The sequence below is a fragment of the Mytilus edulis genome, chromosome 8 (assembly GCF_963676685.1).
Source record: "Mytilus edulis chromosome 8, xbMytEdul2.2, whole genome shotgun sequence".
Classification (NCBI taxonomy): Eukaryota; Metazoa; Mollusca; class Bivalvia; order Mytilida; family Mytilidae; genus Mytilus; species Mytilus edulis.
This window is the reverse complement of record NC_092351.1, coordinates 16622978-16637256: the sequence shown is the minus strand read 5'-3', so window position 1 is coordinate 16637256 and position 14279 is coordinate 16622978. Positions and strand designations below refer to the sequence as shown.

General features: G+C 32.2%; 1 protein-coding gene across 1 annotated transcript in view; it reads right to left on the bottom strand.

Annotated features, from left to right (window-relative positions):
• The window catches only part of LOC139484941 (extracellular matrix protein 3-like), a 71266-nt gene that overhangs the window by 21819 nt on the left and 35168 nt on the right, over positions 1 to 14279 (bottom strand). Inside the window, exons 3-12 of the mRNA XM_071268996.1 lie at positions 12293 to 12439; positions 11289 to 11369; positions 10584 to 10733; positions 9239 to 9364; positions 7239 to 7487; positions 4439 to 4588; positions 3666 to 3875; positions 2952 to 3149; positions 2201 to 2365; positions 1141 to 1323 (exon numbers count right to left, since the gene is read on the bottom strand). Of these exons, the coding sequence (XP_071125097.1) occupies positions 1141 to 1323; positions 2201 to 2365; positions 2952 to 3149; positions 3666 to 3875; positions 4439 to 4588; positions 7239 to 7487; positions 9239 to 9364; positions 10584 to 10733; positions 11289 to 11369; positions 12293 to 12439 (1659 nt within the window). The remainder of the gene's footprint in view (positions 1 to 1140; positions 1324 to 2200; positions 2366 to 2951; positions 3150 to 3665; positions 3876 to 4438; positions 4589 to 7238; positions 7488 to 9238; positions 9365 to 10583; positions 10734 to 11288; positions 11370 to 12292; positions 12440 to 14279) is intronic.

The following is a 14279-nucleotide window of genomic DNA, read 5'->3' as shown; positions in this document are numbered from 1 at the left end:
AGTTCTTTTTTGATTTAAGATTTTGTTATAGCCTCCTTTGCATTGTGATAATTCTTTTAACAGCAGTAGAGTGCCAGTACTTCTCAATACTGGAGCACTTACTCATTTAATTTGTAAAGGCAATATATCAATTTTTTTGCAGCTTTCATAAAATTATTATTCATATCATGCACCATTTAATACATCACAAAATCCATTATTGTTTCTGCCCTTCACTGCTGACTGTTCTAGGGATGTCAGTCGACAGACCAAGTAGGTCATGATATCTACATTTATCTCTGCATTTTACATTTAACACAGTGTTTTCCTTTTTTTACTAAGGTAAGGTGGGTGTTTTAAAAAAATAATTTGCAACCGGGTGGTTTTTTTTTAAATGTCCAACCTTTTTTAATTTACTGTGGGTGCACGTGGGGGTCACAGAAATAAAGATTAGTATAATATTCACATTTTATGGAGTTGAACAAACATAAATAAAAGTAGTCATATTAATTGTCAAATATTCTTTGATTTTATTTTTTCAAAAATTTATCTCTTCTATCTCTTCTTTCATTTACAATTTTATGCATCAGCATGGATTTAAGGCCTTTCGATCCAGGTTTCTGTTCTGTTTCTTGCTTTTGTGCCGTATTTTTGGCACACAGAACAGTAGTATCCTTCCTCTGTGACTATAAGTCATTTGAACTTGAAGTCTTGCTCATATTTTGTCTTCACTTGCGTGTCTTTTCCGTTGTTTGGTTGATTTTTGTTCAATTTCCACAACTTCAACATTACTATCAATTTTATTTAACTTATTTGGTCTAGTATTTTCTTTATCATCATCGTCATCTTCCTTTCTTTTCCCCCGATTGATTAATGAAAACATTGAAATTTGATGATTGGACGCCATCTTTGTCAATGAAAACAAGGCAGGATTAGTATTCAAATTTTAACGGTACGGAACCGAAAAAAATCCGGATTTTGAAAAAAAAGCCGACCACCTCCTAAAATCGAAAGGTGGTCGGCTTTCAAAAGAAGGTGGTTGGCATACCCGGCTTAAATGCCGAATGGAAAACACTGTTAAACACCATCTTCATACATTGCCCCCTGATATGTAATCTACATGTCAATAAACCTATCTAGGACTGTTACTATGGTATGTACCTTTTGAAAATCCGTTGTAATCTCTGCCTGCTTCTGCTGAACCATCTTTTGACATGATCACAATTTCTGACAGACCAGACAGGTCACCAGTCCTGACTACTGGTACCTTCAACAGGGCAATATCATCTTTAATTATAGGTTCATTGACGACATACTGTCTACTGGGGATTTCTATTGATGGTTCTGCAATAAATACAAAAGTTGCATTTTTCTAGCATAACATTGTCGAGTTAGGATTTTTTGTATATCTGTGCTGCATTGATTTGGATAACAGAAGATATATACAGCAATGAACAGCAACCCAACCACTTGAGTATTTCTTAAACAAGAGTGTGTCCATAGTACACGGGTGCCCCATCCACATTTTCATTTTCTATGTTCAGTGGACCATGTAAATGGGGAATTCTCTAATCTTATGGGGAACATGTGTATTAAGTTTCAAGTTGATTGGACTTCAACTTCACCAAAATATCTCAACCAAAAACTTTAACCTGAAGCGGAACAGACCAACAGACGAACGGACACACGGACGCACAGACCAGAAAACATAATGCCCATTAATGGAAATAGGGCACAAAAATCCAGCTAAGAATGACTAGTCAACATGTTATTTATACTAAGTTTTTAAAACTGGTTCAAACAACAAATTCAGATTTTGATAAGAGTTTTTATACTGTGACAATGCACATCTCAAGTCTTAAAAAATTCTGGAATTTTTTTTAAAATTCTATCTGCACTTTTGAATTCAAATTCTATTGAAATATATTGCTATCATCATCCCACATAGATATTATTTATATGAGAAATGACTATATATCACAATCCTTTTTACAACTATACAAACTACTAAAGATTCAGTGTTATTCATTTGGACACCCATTTTCATGGAATTTGTGGATACAGGTGAACCACAATATAATTTTTTTAAACGAATAACAAATTATCTTTTGGCTTGTATGGCGATTTCGGGAAAATCATGAAATTAAATGTAAGTGTTCTTTAATTCAGGAAAATTGGTACCCATGAAAAATAAATGACTCCACAATGATAAATATCTTACCATCTTCAGGGTTACTGATCTTTAATATTGTACTGTTCCTTGTACCTACTAATGCTACCTTGGTCGTAGAACTTGTAGGACTTCCCAGGACTAATCTGAATTGTTCTGTTGGTTCAAACACACTATCGTTAACTATATCTACTATACAGTCTGCATGTCTCTGACCTGAAATGAAAATTGGTGAACAATATTTATTTAATTGAAATCTTAACTCTTTGACAGTTGTTTTACATATATTATGTAATGGAAACAGAAAATTAAGCAATTTTTTCAATTGTAAATGGGCATAACTCTAGAACAGTCAAAGTGATGCCACTAAAATTTAAACATGATCTGTTTGTTGTGGTGATAAGCATTTAGTTGATGTTTTATAACATTTGGTTGATGAAAACTTATGTTAGTGAACAGAAACCATGAGTAAAGAGCCTGCAATTCAATGGCTGTACTTGGTTAATGTCTGACATATTTGTTTTTTCATAAATTGTTTTGTTATAAAACAGGTTGTTAGTTTTCTCAATTGAATTGCTTAATTTTTTCATGTCAGGGCCTTTTATAACCGACTATGCAGTATCAGTTTTTCTCATTGTAGAAGGCCATACACTTGCCTATTATTGCTTACATCCACTTTATTTGAACTTTGGTGGATAGTTTTTCTCAATGGCAATCATTCAACACCTCCTTATTTTTATACACATAACAAACAACTTTCTACCAGTTATCAATTAAATTATAAAATGTAGGATCCCTTTACCTGGTGAAAAATATACAAGAGAAAGATCTGTGTCTGGTCTTTCAATGTAATCATCAGCCACTGTAGCTGTATTCTGTCTAGTGTAACATCGTACTGATGCATCATGGTCTAGGTCACCATGTCTAACAATCACTGCTGTCATCTGGCCGTCCTTCTCATTACCAAAATATATAGATTCTTCAAATTCCATAACTGGAGCTGAAAATAAAACAGATATATTCACTTAAATATTCAGATAACTAAAACATTGTGGTTAAATTATTGGTCAAAAGTTGTACATTAAAAATATTCTGTACTTAAAATTAATATATTCTGTTGTACCATATGATAAATTCCTTTACCTAAGTAAATTGCATTAGTACCACATTTTTATAATCTTTAAGAATATTTCAATATTTTCTGTTAAACAATTCTATTAAAGATCATTTGAAATGTCACATTCACCTTGTTATGATAAATTTAATTTTACTTGTCAACATTTTGTTTTATCTTCAAGTATAGATTACATAAAATTGAGAATGGAAATGGGGAATGTGTCAAAGAGACAACAACCCGACCATAGAAAAAACAACAGCAGAAGGTCACCAACAGGTCTTCAATATAGCGAGAAATTTGAGTTATACACACAGTTGAATTACTGCTAACATACTGATAAATTGTCTCCCTGTAGTTTAATTTATTCACCCTGTCATGCACAGGTTAATTAATACCTACCATCAGAAATAGTATCATCTATAACAACAGTAGCAGTTTTAGGACTACCTAGAGCTCCTCCCATAGGCATCCTCAATACAAGTTGGTAATTCTCTGGTCCTTCTAAATCAGGTTGTCCTAGATCATCCAGAATTGTCACATTTATACTTTTTATTGACACTCCTGGTGGGAAGTTTAAAATTTTGTTGACAGCTACATAGTCATCGCCAACTGTGAATAGATATAAAATTATATAAAATTATTTTATTTGGTTATCTGATAATACAAATGGCTTACTTTCAATAATATAAGAACCAAAACTTTCAGTTACTGACATGGATAGTGGTCATCATGTTGGTAGATAAAATTTGACTGTTTTTTTTATTTTGTGTTTTACTTATACTGCAAACTGCCCTGTTTACAAAATGGTTTAGGCAAAGGAAGAGGTTTGTGTGCATGTAAAACTTGTTTAACCAAACTTATTTTATGCCTTTACCAAATTAAGACATCTGGACAATGTGTTTTTTATCGATGTAAATGTCTCTGATTGTACATCTATTTTCTTGGATGAGTCAGCTATAGGTGGTGGGTGTTGTCTGTTATACACCTATCAAATAATTTTTGGGATTTCTGTTTTTCTTTTTTTTTTAGAGCATGTTTTAATCCGTCTTGACAGATAGACGGATGTTAAATGACCAGCTACAGATACTGTATTTTATTACTGGACAACTGAATATTCAAATTCAAAATTGTCAAAATTGAAAGTATACTAAATGTAAATAATTAAGACAGACCTTCAGCAGATGTTGGGTCAGTCTGTCTCGATGTAACGGTCACACTAGATGGTTTGGACAGGTCACTTCCTTCTCTCTTTACAGATATTTCTAACTGACCAGCACTCTCATCAACATTGTACTCCTTCTTACTAAAGAAAAACTGGGGCGCTGAAATAAAATACATCTTGAAATTTTAGAACTAAGTTATCATACATTAAAGTAGTTTTTTTTAAATCAATACATTTTAATGTAGTGTTTCATTGTAAAAGTTAAAATTTTGTGTCAGTTAGACAAGGATGTGCAAACAAACAGCAAATAAGAAACACTGTGTCAGTATGACAGTCCGGTTCATGACAAACTAAACATCATTGAGATGGGAGCCGTCTCTGTGGGCCCTGCTGAAAATAACATGTGGTATAAAATTTGTATGGATAAGCTGATATGTAGTGATTTTTGAGTTGATACATAGTCTCATTATGTGCTGGGAGTGATTTTATTCTATGTTTTTTAGGTAAAGTGTTATTTGGCAATTTAATTAAAACAAGTGAAACTGCGAGCTACTGCTCACTGATGATACCCCCGCCGCAAGTGGATAATATTAATAGTGTAAAAATATGCAAGTGTTCGGTAAACAGGAAGTTGTCGAGTGATGAATCTGAAAACGAATCACACGGTATAGCTGACTTATAAAAATCCTGAAACCAAATTTCAGAAATCCTTGTATTGTAGTTCCTGAGAAAAATGTGACGAAAATTTTTAACTTGGTTATCATGTGTAAAATCATACAAGTGTTCGGTAAACAGGAAGTTGTCGAGTGATGAATCTGAAAACGCATCACACGGTATAGCTGACTTATATAAATCCTGAAACCAAATTTCAGAAATCCTTGTATTGTAGTTCCTGAGAAAAATGTGACGAAAATTTTCATCTTGGTTATCATGTGTAAAATCATACAAGTGTTCGGTAAACAGGAAGTTGTCGAGTGATGAATCTGAAAACGCATCACACGGTATAGCTGACTTATATAAATCCTGAAACCAAATTTCAGAAATCCTTGTATTGTTGTTCCTGAGAAAAATGTGACGAAAATTTTCAACTTGGCTATCATGTGTAAAATCAGACAAGTGTTTGGTAAACAGGAAGTTGTCAAGTGATGAATCTGAAAACGCATCACACGGTATGGCTGACATATATAAATGTTGATACCAAATTACAGAAAGGGTGGATGTGTAGTTCCTGAGAAAAATGAGACGAAAGTTTCATGGGACGGACTGACTGACGGACGGACGGACTGATGGACGGACAGACAGAGGTAAAACAGTATACCCCCCTTTTTTAAAGCGGGGGTATAATGACAAATCCACACACACTCTGGTATTGGTTATCATTGGTTATGTCAAGTATAAACTTTGAAATCATAACTATTCTCAAGATATAGTGCAACACGATCTTTAGTATAAAACTTGGGGTTGTCAACTGAAACCAAAGTTTTTGACCTTGACCTTTGACCTATTAAGTTGTACACACATTATGACACACCCTGTTGTGTTGGATAATATACATGTGAAGTATATAGTATAAAATTTTTCTCTAGATACAGAGCGGACACAATTTTTAACGGACTAACAGAGAGACTGATCACTGTAGGGCAAACCGCCACTAGGAGGGCCCTAATTAGATACAAGTCTTCAGAAAATTTATGTTATTTGACCAAGAGCCTAACCTGTCATTACCACTCTATTTACATACCAATTGTTTTTTAAATATGCAGACGCAAAAAAAATATATGTATGTCTGAAAAGTGTAAAAGTGGTTTAGAGTTCTATATCTAACTTACTTATGTCTGAAAAGTGTAAAAGTGGTTTAGAGTTCTATATCTAACTTACTAAGTGAATACTGTTAACTTTGTACTTTCCAGTATTTTATTAAGTACTTCTTTAAAGTTGGCAGATATTATATAACTATAACTTTAGACAATATACAAAACATACTACAAATAAAAGTGCCTTTTATAAAAGTGGCACTTTGTAACTGGATTGTTTTAACTAAAGAATTTATATGATAATCTATCTAGAAGTATTCCTGGCAAGTATATAATTTCTGATAACAATTAAATTATTTGAATCTCTTTTATATTGTTGTTGTATTACTTCTGAATGCATATCAGTGTTTTAACCTAGCCAGAAATGTAAAAAGATATATTAAAGTTATATGAGCTTCGCCTTTACTGCCAATACAAACATAAAACCTTTTGATTTCTAACATCTTAATCAACTTTCTTAAGATTAATCATTTCATTATTTTTTTCAATGAACAATAATAGTAGTTTTATGATATAAAATGGGAGTTAAATAATAACACATGATTGCAATCCTTAATATATTGACAACTAACATTTTGTTTTTAAAGGAGATGTGGGGTTTTGGTACATTTCAATGATGCAGCAACCCAATGACACATATAACTCTTAAAGACAAATAGAGGTCAATGACATTATACAATAGACAGATGTGGTTTCATTATCATTTATTGGAAACCAATGTTCATGGATATCTTGGGTACAGGTGGACTAAGAATTTTAATGTTCAACAAAGGACACATTTTCTTTAAGCTTGTATGCGGACTTTGGAAAAACCACGAAATTAAATAGCTACTAAAATGTATTAGGTTGCCAAAAACTTGCATCTATGACCAAAGAGAATCCACAGTATGTCAATACGTTAAATATCATAAGAGAAAAATACATGCAATTTATTTCTAATCACAGAACCACTGATTCCTACATTGTTTTCCAAAACTTTGACCAATCAAAACCTACCATCGACAGAGTCTGGCTCTATGACAACAGATGTCCAGTTCTGACCCTCGACCCTGCCTCCCATTATTTCCATCAGTATCACATGGAAGCTTTCCTCCTCCTCATACATAGAATCATCTATAATGGTGACCTTACAATATTTGGTATCCTCCCCAACATCAAACCTGATAGTACTGTGGTGATCCTCAGAACGGGAGATGTAATCAGCTCCAGAGTTTATCATATCTCCAGTCGTACCTGTTGCTGTTACTGAAATCACAGGTTATTTAGCATGTTTAATTTTCATTTCTTAATTTTAATTCAAAAGATGCAAATTATCAAACACAGCTTCTTTTGTGTACTATGATCAGATTACTAACTGAGAGCTTAATTGAAAATGTAATATATCAGTGACATAAATACAAAATACTAGTATAAGAACACTTCAAAATAAATATTTGATATAAAAATTATACATAATGTGTTATTCTTTGAATCTTAAGAGAGAAATAAAAAATAACAAAACAGTGAAACTTTGCTGATATTCTGGAGGCAAATTTTCATCCCAAAATATAATCAATCCATAATAACCTCAACCAAAGGATTATAAAAATTATTTTACATCTTTTAAGGAGTCCGAAAATTAAGGTGAACCAATGCCTTCTTAACCTTGTTGTTTTATATAGCTTTTACTTTGGGTATCTCGGACTATCTCCTATATGTTTTGTCTGACTTTATTCAATAAGCAATCAGAACAACTTAAGAACCTCTATTAATATTTCCCTTCCAATTACATTGGCATAGTTTTTTTCTCAATATACAAGCTTGAGTGTCAGGTAATTAACCCAAAGTGCCAATTCAGTAGTTTAATCATGTAATTTTGGTTTTGTTTTGTGTTAATAATCCTTTTCATATTACTTAATTCAAGTGGGGTTTTCAGACTTCCATTTCCTTAATGTATCAATTAACCTTGAGGGTCAACAGTCAGCATATACTTGTGATACACATATAAAAATCAAAGAAACTGTTAGAAGAAATCAATTTCTTGGTGAATTAATGTATGTAAATTTCAATTATGACATTGCTTTACTATATGAAATCAACATCAGAACCATGTAGGAAAAGATAGGTACTTATATTTAATTGATAGCGTAATGTTATCTTTAGAATTTTATAGCCTCCTTAATTGATATTGAGTCAACAAGAAGATAGCTTACATGAAGTCTAGTCATTGTTGAATTTCATGAAGAGGTTCATGTTTATCTGGGAAGTTAATTTATATCAGGGAGTTTGGATTATTTATTGCTTGAATATTTGTTACTTTTAACTTTATCTTGTAATCTTGGTAAATTACAAATCTCAAGACAAAGTAGTTTTGTGGAAAAAATACAGAATTAAAAGATAAAACAGTGCACTCTTATTTTCATTTGAACTTTTGAACATTAAATTGATGATAGTTTAAACAAGACAAGGGTTTATTAAAGAAAAACTGGGAATATAATAGAAGAGTGTGCATGAGGTAATAAATGCTTGCCCTCAGGCTTTGCTATTTTCCAAGTTAAAAGGGGACTTAACTCTAGAACAGAAAATGACTAAAGATCCAAATTCTAAATTGTGCTGTGGTTCTTCCCATTGTGTTTGAGTTTTATAAAATTTGGAGGAGACAAACATAAGTTAGAGTAAGAAAATGTAAACAATTGCAAGAGTTTCTCATAATACTTAAGTTAGAGTGTAGAAACAAACATGGGATGTACAGAAAGACAAAAGGACAGTAAAGGGTAACACTGCATGCCCCTGTTGTCTAAAATAGGGTATAATGGAGGGGGAGGGGGGGAAATTGTAAGAATTAATTATTGACTTTTATTAATTAACAGCTCATAAATCCTACAATACTTATCAAAATTGAAACTGATATAATGTCTTCTTTTTTTTTATGACTACCTGACTTGGTACAGCAGACAACCATTAATTCATCCAACAGATCTCCTGTTCTCTTTATATTAACAATAATTATCTCTTACCTGACTTGGTACAGCAGATGACCATTAATTCATCCAACAGATCTCCTGTTCTCTTTATAGGGACCATAATCTCTCCTATATCTTCTGCTACCCTGTATTCAGGACTAGTAAAGGATATCACTGACTCTATAAAATAAGAAATACACAGAACCTATTAGCCGTTTAAGAATCTAATGCATTCTTGGTACTATTTTAAAAAGCAAAATGTTGTGATAGCTTAAAAACGTTCTAAACAATGAAAAATTCAACCAATGGTGTAATATTATTTTCAGTTTGGTGTACAAGTGATGAGATTACCTGTAGTCTTTTAGCATATTTTGATTCTGTAATTGAGAATTGAAACTTCCATTTTTTTAAACAGCTCAAATGTTTTCAAATTTTTATTTCAAGTGTTATTTTATGAACAATTGCTATAGAAATTGCCATTCAGTTTGGTAATTAATCTTATTACTTTGGTTGCAATGAATTACAATGATTTCCCAGTTAAAAAAACGTGGTTATTTCACTCTCTGACGTCATACAACAATAGGCTTTGTCAAGACGGCGATAACAGCGGGTCAAAACAAATTGTGAATGCGTAGAAAAAAGATATAGTTCCTTACATGTTTTACCTTAATTTCTTTAAAAAAAGCCATTTGCCAATGTAATAAAAAGAATAGCTAATTAAAGAATTCAAATATCGAAAAATATTCAACTCGTGACCAAACAAAACTGATACGCACATTCTTGAATTAATGTGTTGTTCAGTCACTCGTTGAATATTTTTCTCTATTTGAATTCTTTGATTAGTTACCTTTGGATTAGTCAAACTTAAAAAAGATTTTTAGAATAAAATAAGTTTCATTTTCTACCAAATTGAAAGATGGCCCTGATATTTATTTCTTTTTTTAAGAAAACAGATAAATATTTTTTCTCAATCATTCATTGAGAAGATGAAAACTGTGCCCTGTCTGCCTGGCATATTATTTTTATGCTTCTAATTACACATTTGCAGACAGACTGTTTTAATCATTCACATCCCAATTGTTTTTAGAGCCAAACTTTATTTTTACACAAAATTGAAAAAATTGTTTTGACTTTTAATAAAGTGCAACAAGAAGCTGCATACTGTCTTTTCTATTTTTAGCATGTTGATACAAGATATCTGCATCTTACATAACCTCTAAAAAAATTTACACTTTTTGATATATCAAGTTTTTGTTGCTACTAAACATGTAGGATAAATCAATCTTATCTATTCTACTTATTTCTCTTACAGCTGATCTTTCTCATAAGAATCACTATTTTTTTCTCCCGTAAATTTCAAATAAACAGCGATATCAAGTTAATTTTAGATTAATCATACCATCTTCTTTGTCATTTATTACGACCCTGGCTTCTTTGGGTTGTTCTACTACAGTCATTACAGGGTTATCTAACTTTAAGTTGAAGTATTCGGTTCCTTCATATCGCTCATCATCTATCAAGTGAATCTTCCATGTCTTTTCCATTTGTCCTGCGAGTATAAATAACTTTAAATTAAGAAAGAACTATAAATAATAAAAGTTAAAATTGAAAATGGAAATGGGGAATGAGTCAAAGAGACAACCCGACCAAAGAGCAGAAAACAGCCCAAGGCCATCAATTGTTTGTCTCTTCTGACATCAAACTCTTATTGTCATTAAGGAATAGAAATAATAACATTTTATACTTATACATTTGTAGAACGTCAACAATGACCAAGTCCATACTGTAAGGTAAACTATAAAAGGCCCTTGCATGACAAAATGTGGAACCTTTCAAATATGAATATCAACTGCCTAAATACTGGGAAACAAAAATAGCAGACAAACTGCTATTGGCTTTCAGGCTCCTGACTTGGGACACCACATAAAGAATGTGGCAGGGTTATGCATGTTCAGCATGTTTGTAAGCACTAAACCCTTTCCCTATTCTCTGACAAAGCATAAATTCACACATATGAAGGACAGTGTTTCACATGTTTGATTTAATCCAGCTAGTTTTTAAAAGCCTTACTTTCATTCCATCTTATTTTTCATGCTATTCCTACCTGGATTAAACTGTATGGTTGGTGCATACCAACGTCCAACATCTTCATTAATTCTGGCTGTTCCATTTTCAGCTGTAATACCTGTTATTACATATATAAAGTATTAAAACAATATGCACTTATTACTTAAAATGATGTTAAATGAAGTAACCATCAATTAAGGGTGGATCCAGGATTTTAGGTAAGGGGAACTCAATCTCAATTATTAAAGCATTTTATGAGGTAAAATTTTCGAAATATTCTATATTAAGCCGAGGACAACGCATGCTTTGCAACTTTTAAGGGGTGGTGTGGGAAGTGGGAGATGCCTACTACACCCAACGTGAATCCACCCCTGACCATCACAGTTATTGTGTGTTTCTAGATTATAAAAGCAAGCTGTTAGGCATACATATTACTATCAGCAAATTCTTCAAGATGAAGATTAGCAATCAAAATATTTCAGCATGCTATTATATTAGATCATTTCTATTCACCACTGACATCTATAATTGATAATGTTGCGGTTATGATTCAGTATTATACAACGTAGATTTTCAAAGCTGCCTCTTAGAGGCACAAATGGGATCAATTCTCCTATAACTTCAAAACATAATGACATCCATGAACATTAAATTCTAAAATACTGAATTTCGACACATATCTGTGAAAATAATTGAGATGTGCAGTTTTCTTTTTTCTATAAACTATCTTAACATCATTGCTGCAAATAGTATAATTTTGTTATGTATTTTTTGTGAGAAAAACAGGAAACATTGGTTATACAATGTAGCATAAAATCTATGATGACACAATATAAGATTATGACTTGAGATGCATATGATATAATATTAAAGACACATTTATATAGATTACACTTGAAAGAGAGCAGTTAGATGGAACAGCTGATAATGTCAACATATTTCTTTTCTTTTAATATCATGTATGAAAGAGATTTCTTTGAAGTCATTCTCTTGCATTTTTTACTTGCTTTTCTTTTCGAAAAAAAAACTTCTTTTTCTTACCCACATAGATAGTTTCCCCTAGATATCCTCTTCTCTGTACTTGGATTTCTAGATACTTGTTGTTCTCTGATACTTGGTAATCTGACTGTTTGAAGGACACCCAACACCACTGTATGGTAAATGGTTGGTTGGATAAGTGGTTTCCTCCTGAAAACAAAACAGTAATGATTACAGATTGATATGTGACTAAATTAGTGTGAATTAAAACTCATATGAAATTTTCTCTTTACAATACAAATAAAATCACAGGTACTTGGGGACAGGACAATTTGTTTTTGGCTCTCCCCTTTTTTTCCAAATTTTGAAAATCCGTTATTTTTTTGTTTTCAATTCTTTTCAATCATTTTCGTGTTTTTTTGTATCATTAGAACATAAATATACTACAAATAACTTGTATTTGCTAATTAATATCAATTCCAAGTTTACTTTCCTCAGCAGTCACTAGTGGACATAATAAATATATCAGTGATATATCAGTGACACGAAAATAATTGAAATTAATAGAAAACAAAAAAATAACGAATTTTGGAAAAAAAGGGGACAGCAAAAAGATTGTCCTGTCCCCAAGACTACCTATGATAAAAATATGGACATGTGGAGAGATTGAGACAACTTGCCACCAGAGATGTGGAGTGATTGAGACAACTTGCCACCAGAGATGTGGAGAGATTGAGACAACTTGCCACCAGAGATGTGGAGAGATTGAGACAACTTGCCACCAGAGATGTGGACTGATTGAGACAACTTGCCACCAGAGACCAAATGACATAGATGCAAAACCCATAAGGTTTGTTAAGGCTATTGACCCTAGAAGCTTTAACTTGTTAGTGGCATTACTCTATGAAGAATTCATCTAAAATTTGTCTTAAATTTAGAGCCTAAATGAGCATGGTATGCTTATAATGTAGTTTGACCTCAAATAGACCAAATATTGAACATCCATACAAAATGAGATTTGCACCACAGTCACAAGCAAAACCATACATAAAGTTAGCTACAAAAGGGCCGCACATTACAAAATGTGTAACAATTCAGCTTTGAAAACTTGAGGTGAATCAACTGTTGTTTTGTTTGGTTAAAAACAGAACTTCTTCCATCAGCAATTAGTAACACCTAGTCTGTTATCTTTATGTTTTTTTTGTTAAACATCCAATAATTTAAGATGATTACATGCACCTTGATAAATATATCACGAACAGGTGAAGTAATTAATTAATCATGCTGATTGGTTAAGACAATAATTCTACTACAACATTGGCTCCAACTCTCAGAAACTCTACACCGACTTAAAACCTGAACCCAAAACACCCTAAACAATGAAACATGAGTTTGACTTGATTTAACTATTTGATAATATTTTGGCAAGCATCTTGAAATCTTCATTATTTTCTGAGAAGTTTTTTTTGAAAAAGAGAAAAAGAGAATAACATGGATTACCTAACATAATCATTTCTCCTTATCAAAACATCTAAATATTTGCTTCATGTCAAGAATGCAAATAAACACTTGGAAAGAGAATTTTATAAACTTCAGCAGTATATCAGTCACCTTTGTACCTCAAAGCTTGTCAAATTTCTCCTGTCTTTCTACATTAGATAACCAAAGCCATGGAGATCTGGGAGATCAGTAAAACATAATACATTACACCTGGGAATTAATCTCTGCTGTTACAGCAATGACATGAAAAACAAACAAAACACATCAAACGAACAAATTATTATTTATTAATGACCTTAAATAACCCTTGAACACCTGAGAGGGTAGATTTTCCACCTAAGGATTACATATGTGTATTATGAGGTTTTGATGACCCTTGAGTTTATTAAATCTGACCCTAGGGTTACCATTGTTTATAAACAATGTAGATTGGATATGATAAAGTAATGTAGGGTGAAAAGAAACATACTAATGATGTAGTATTACATCCTTTGATGTGGGATACAGACACAAAAATATGATACTATTAACTGAAAAATAAACTACTTCT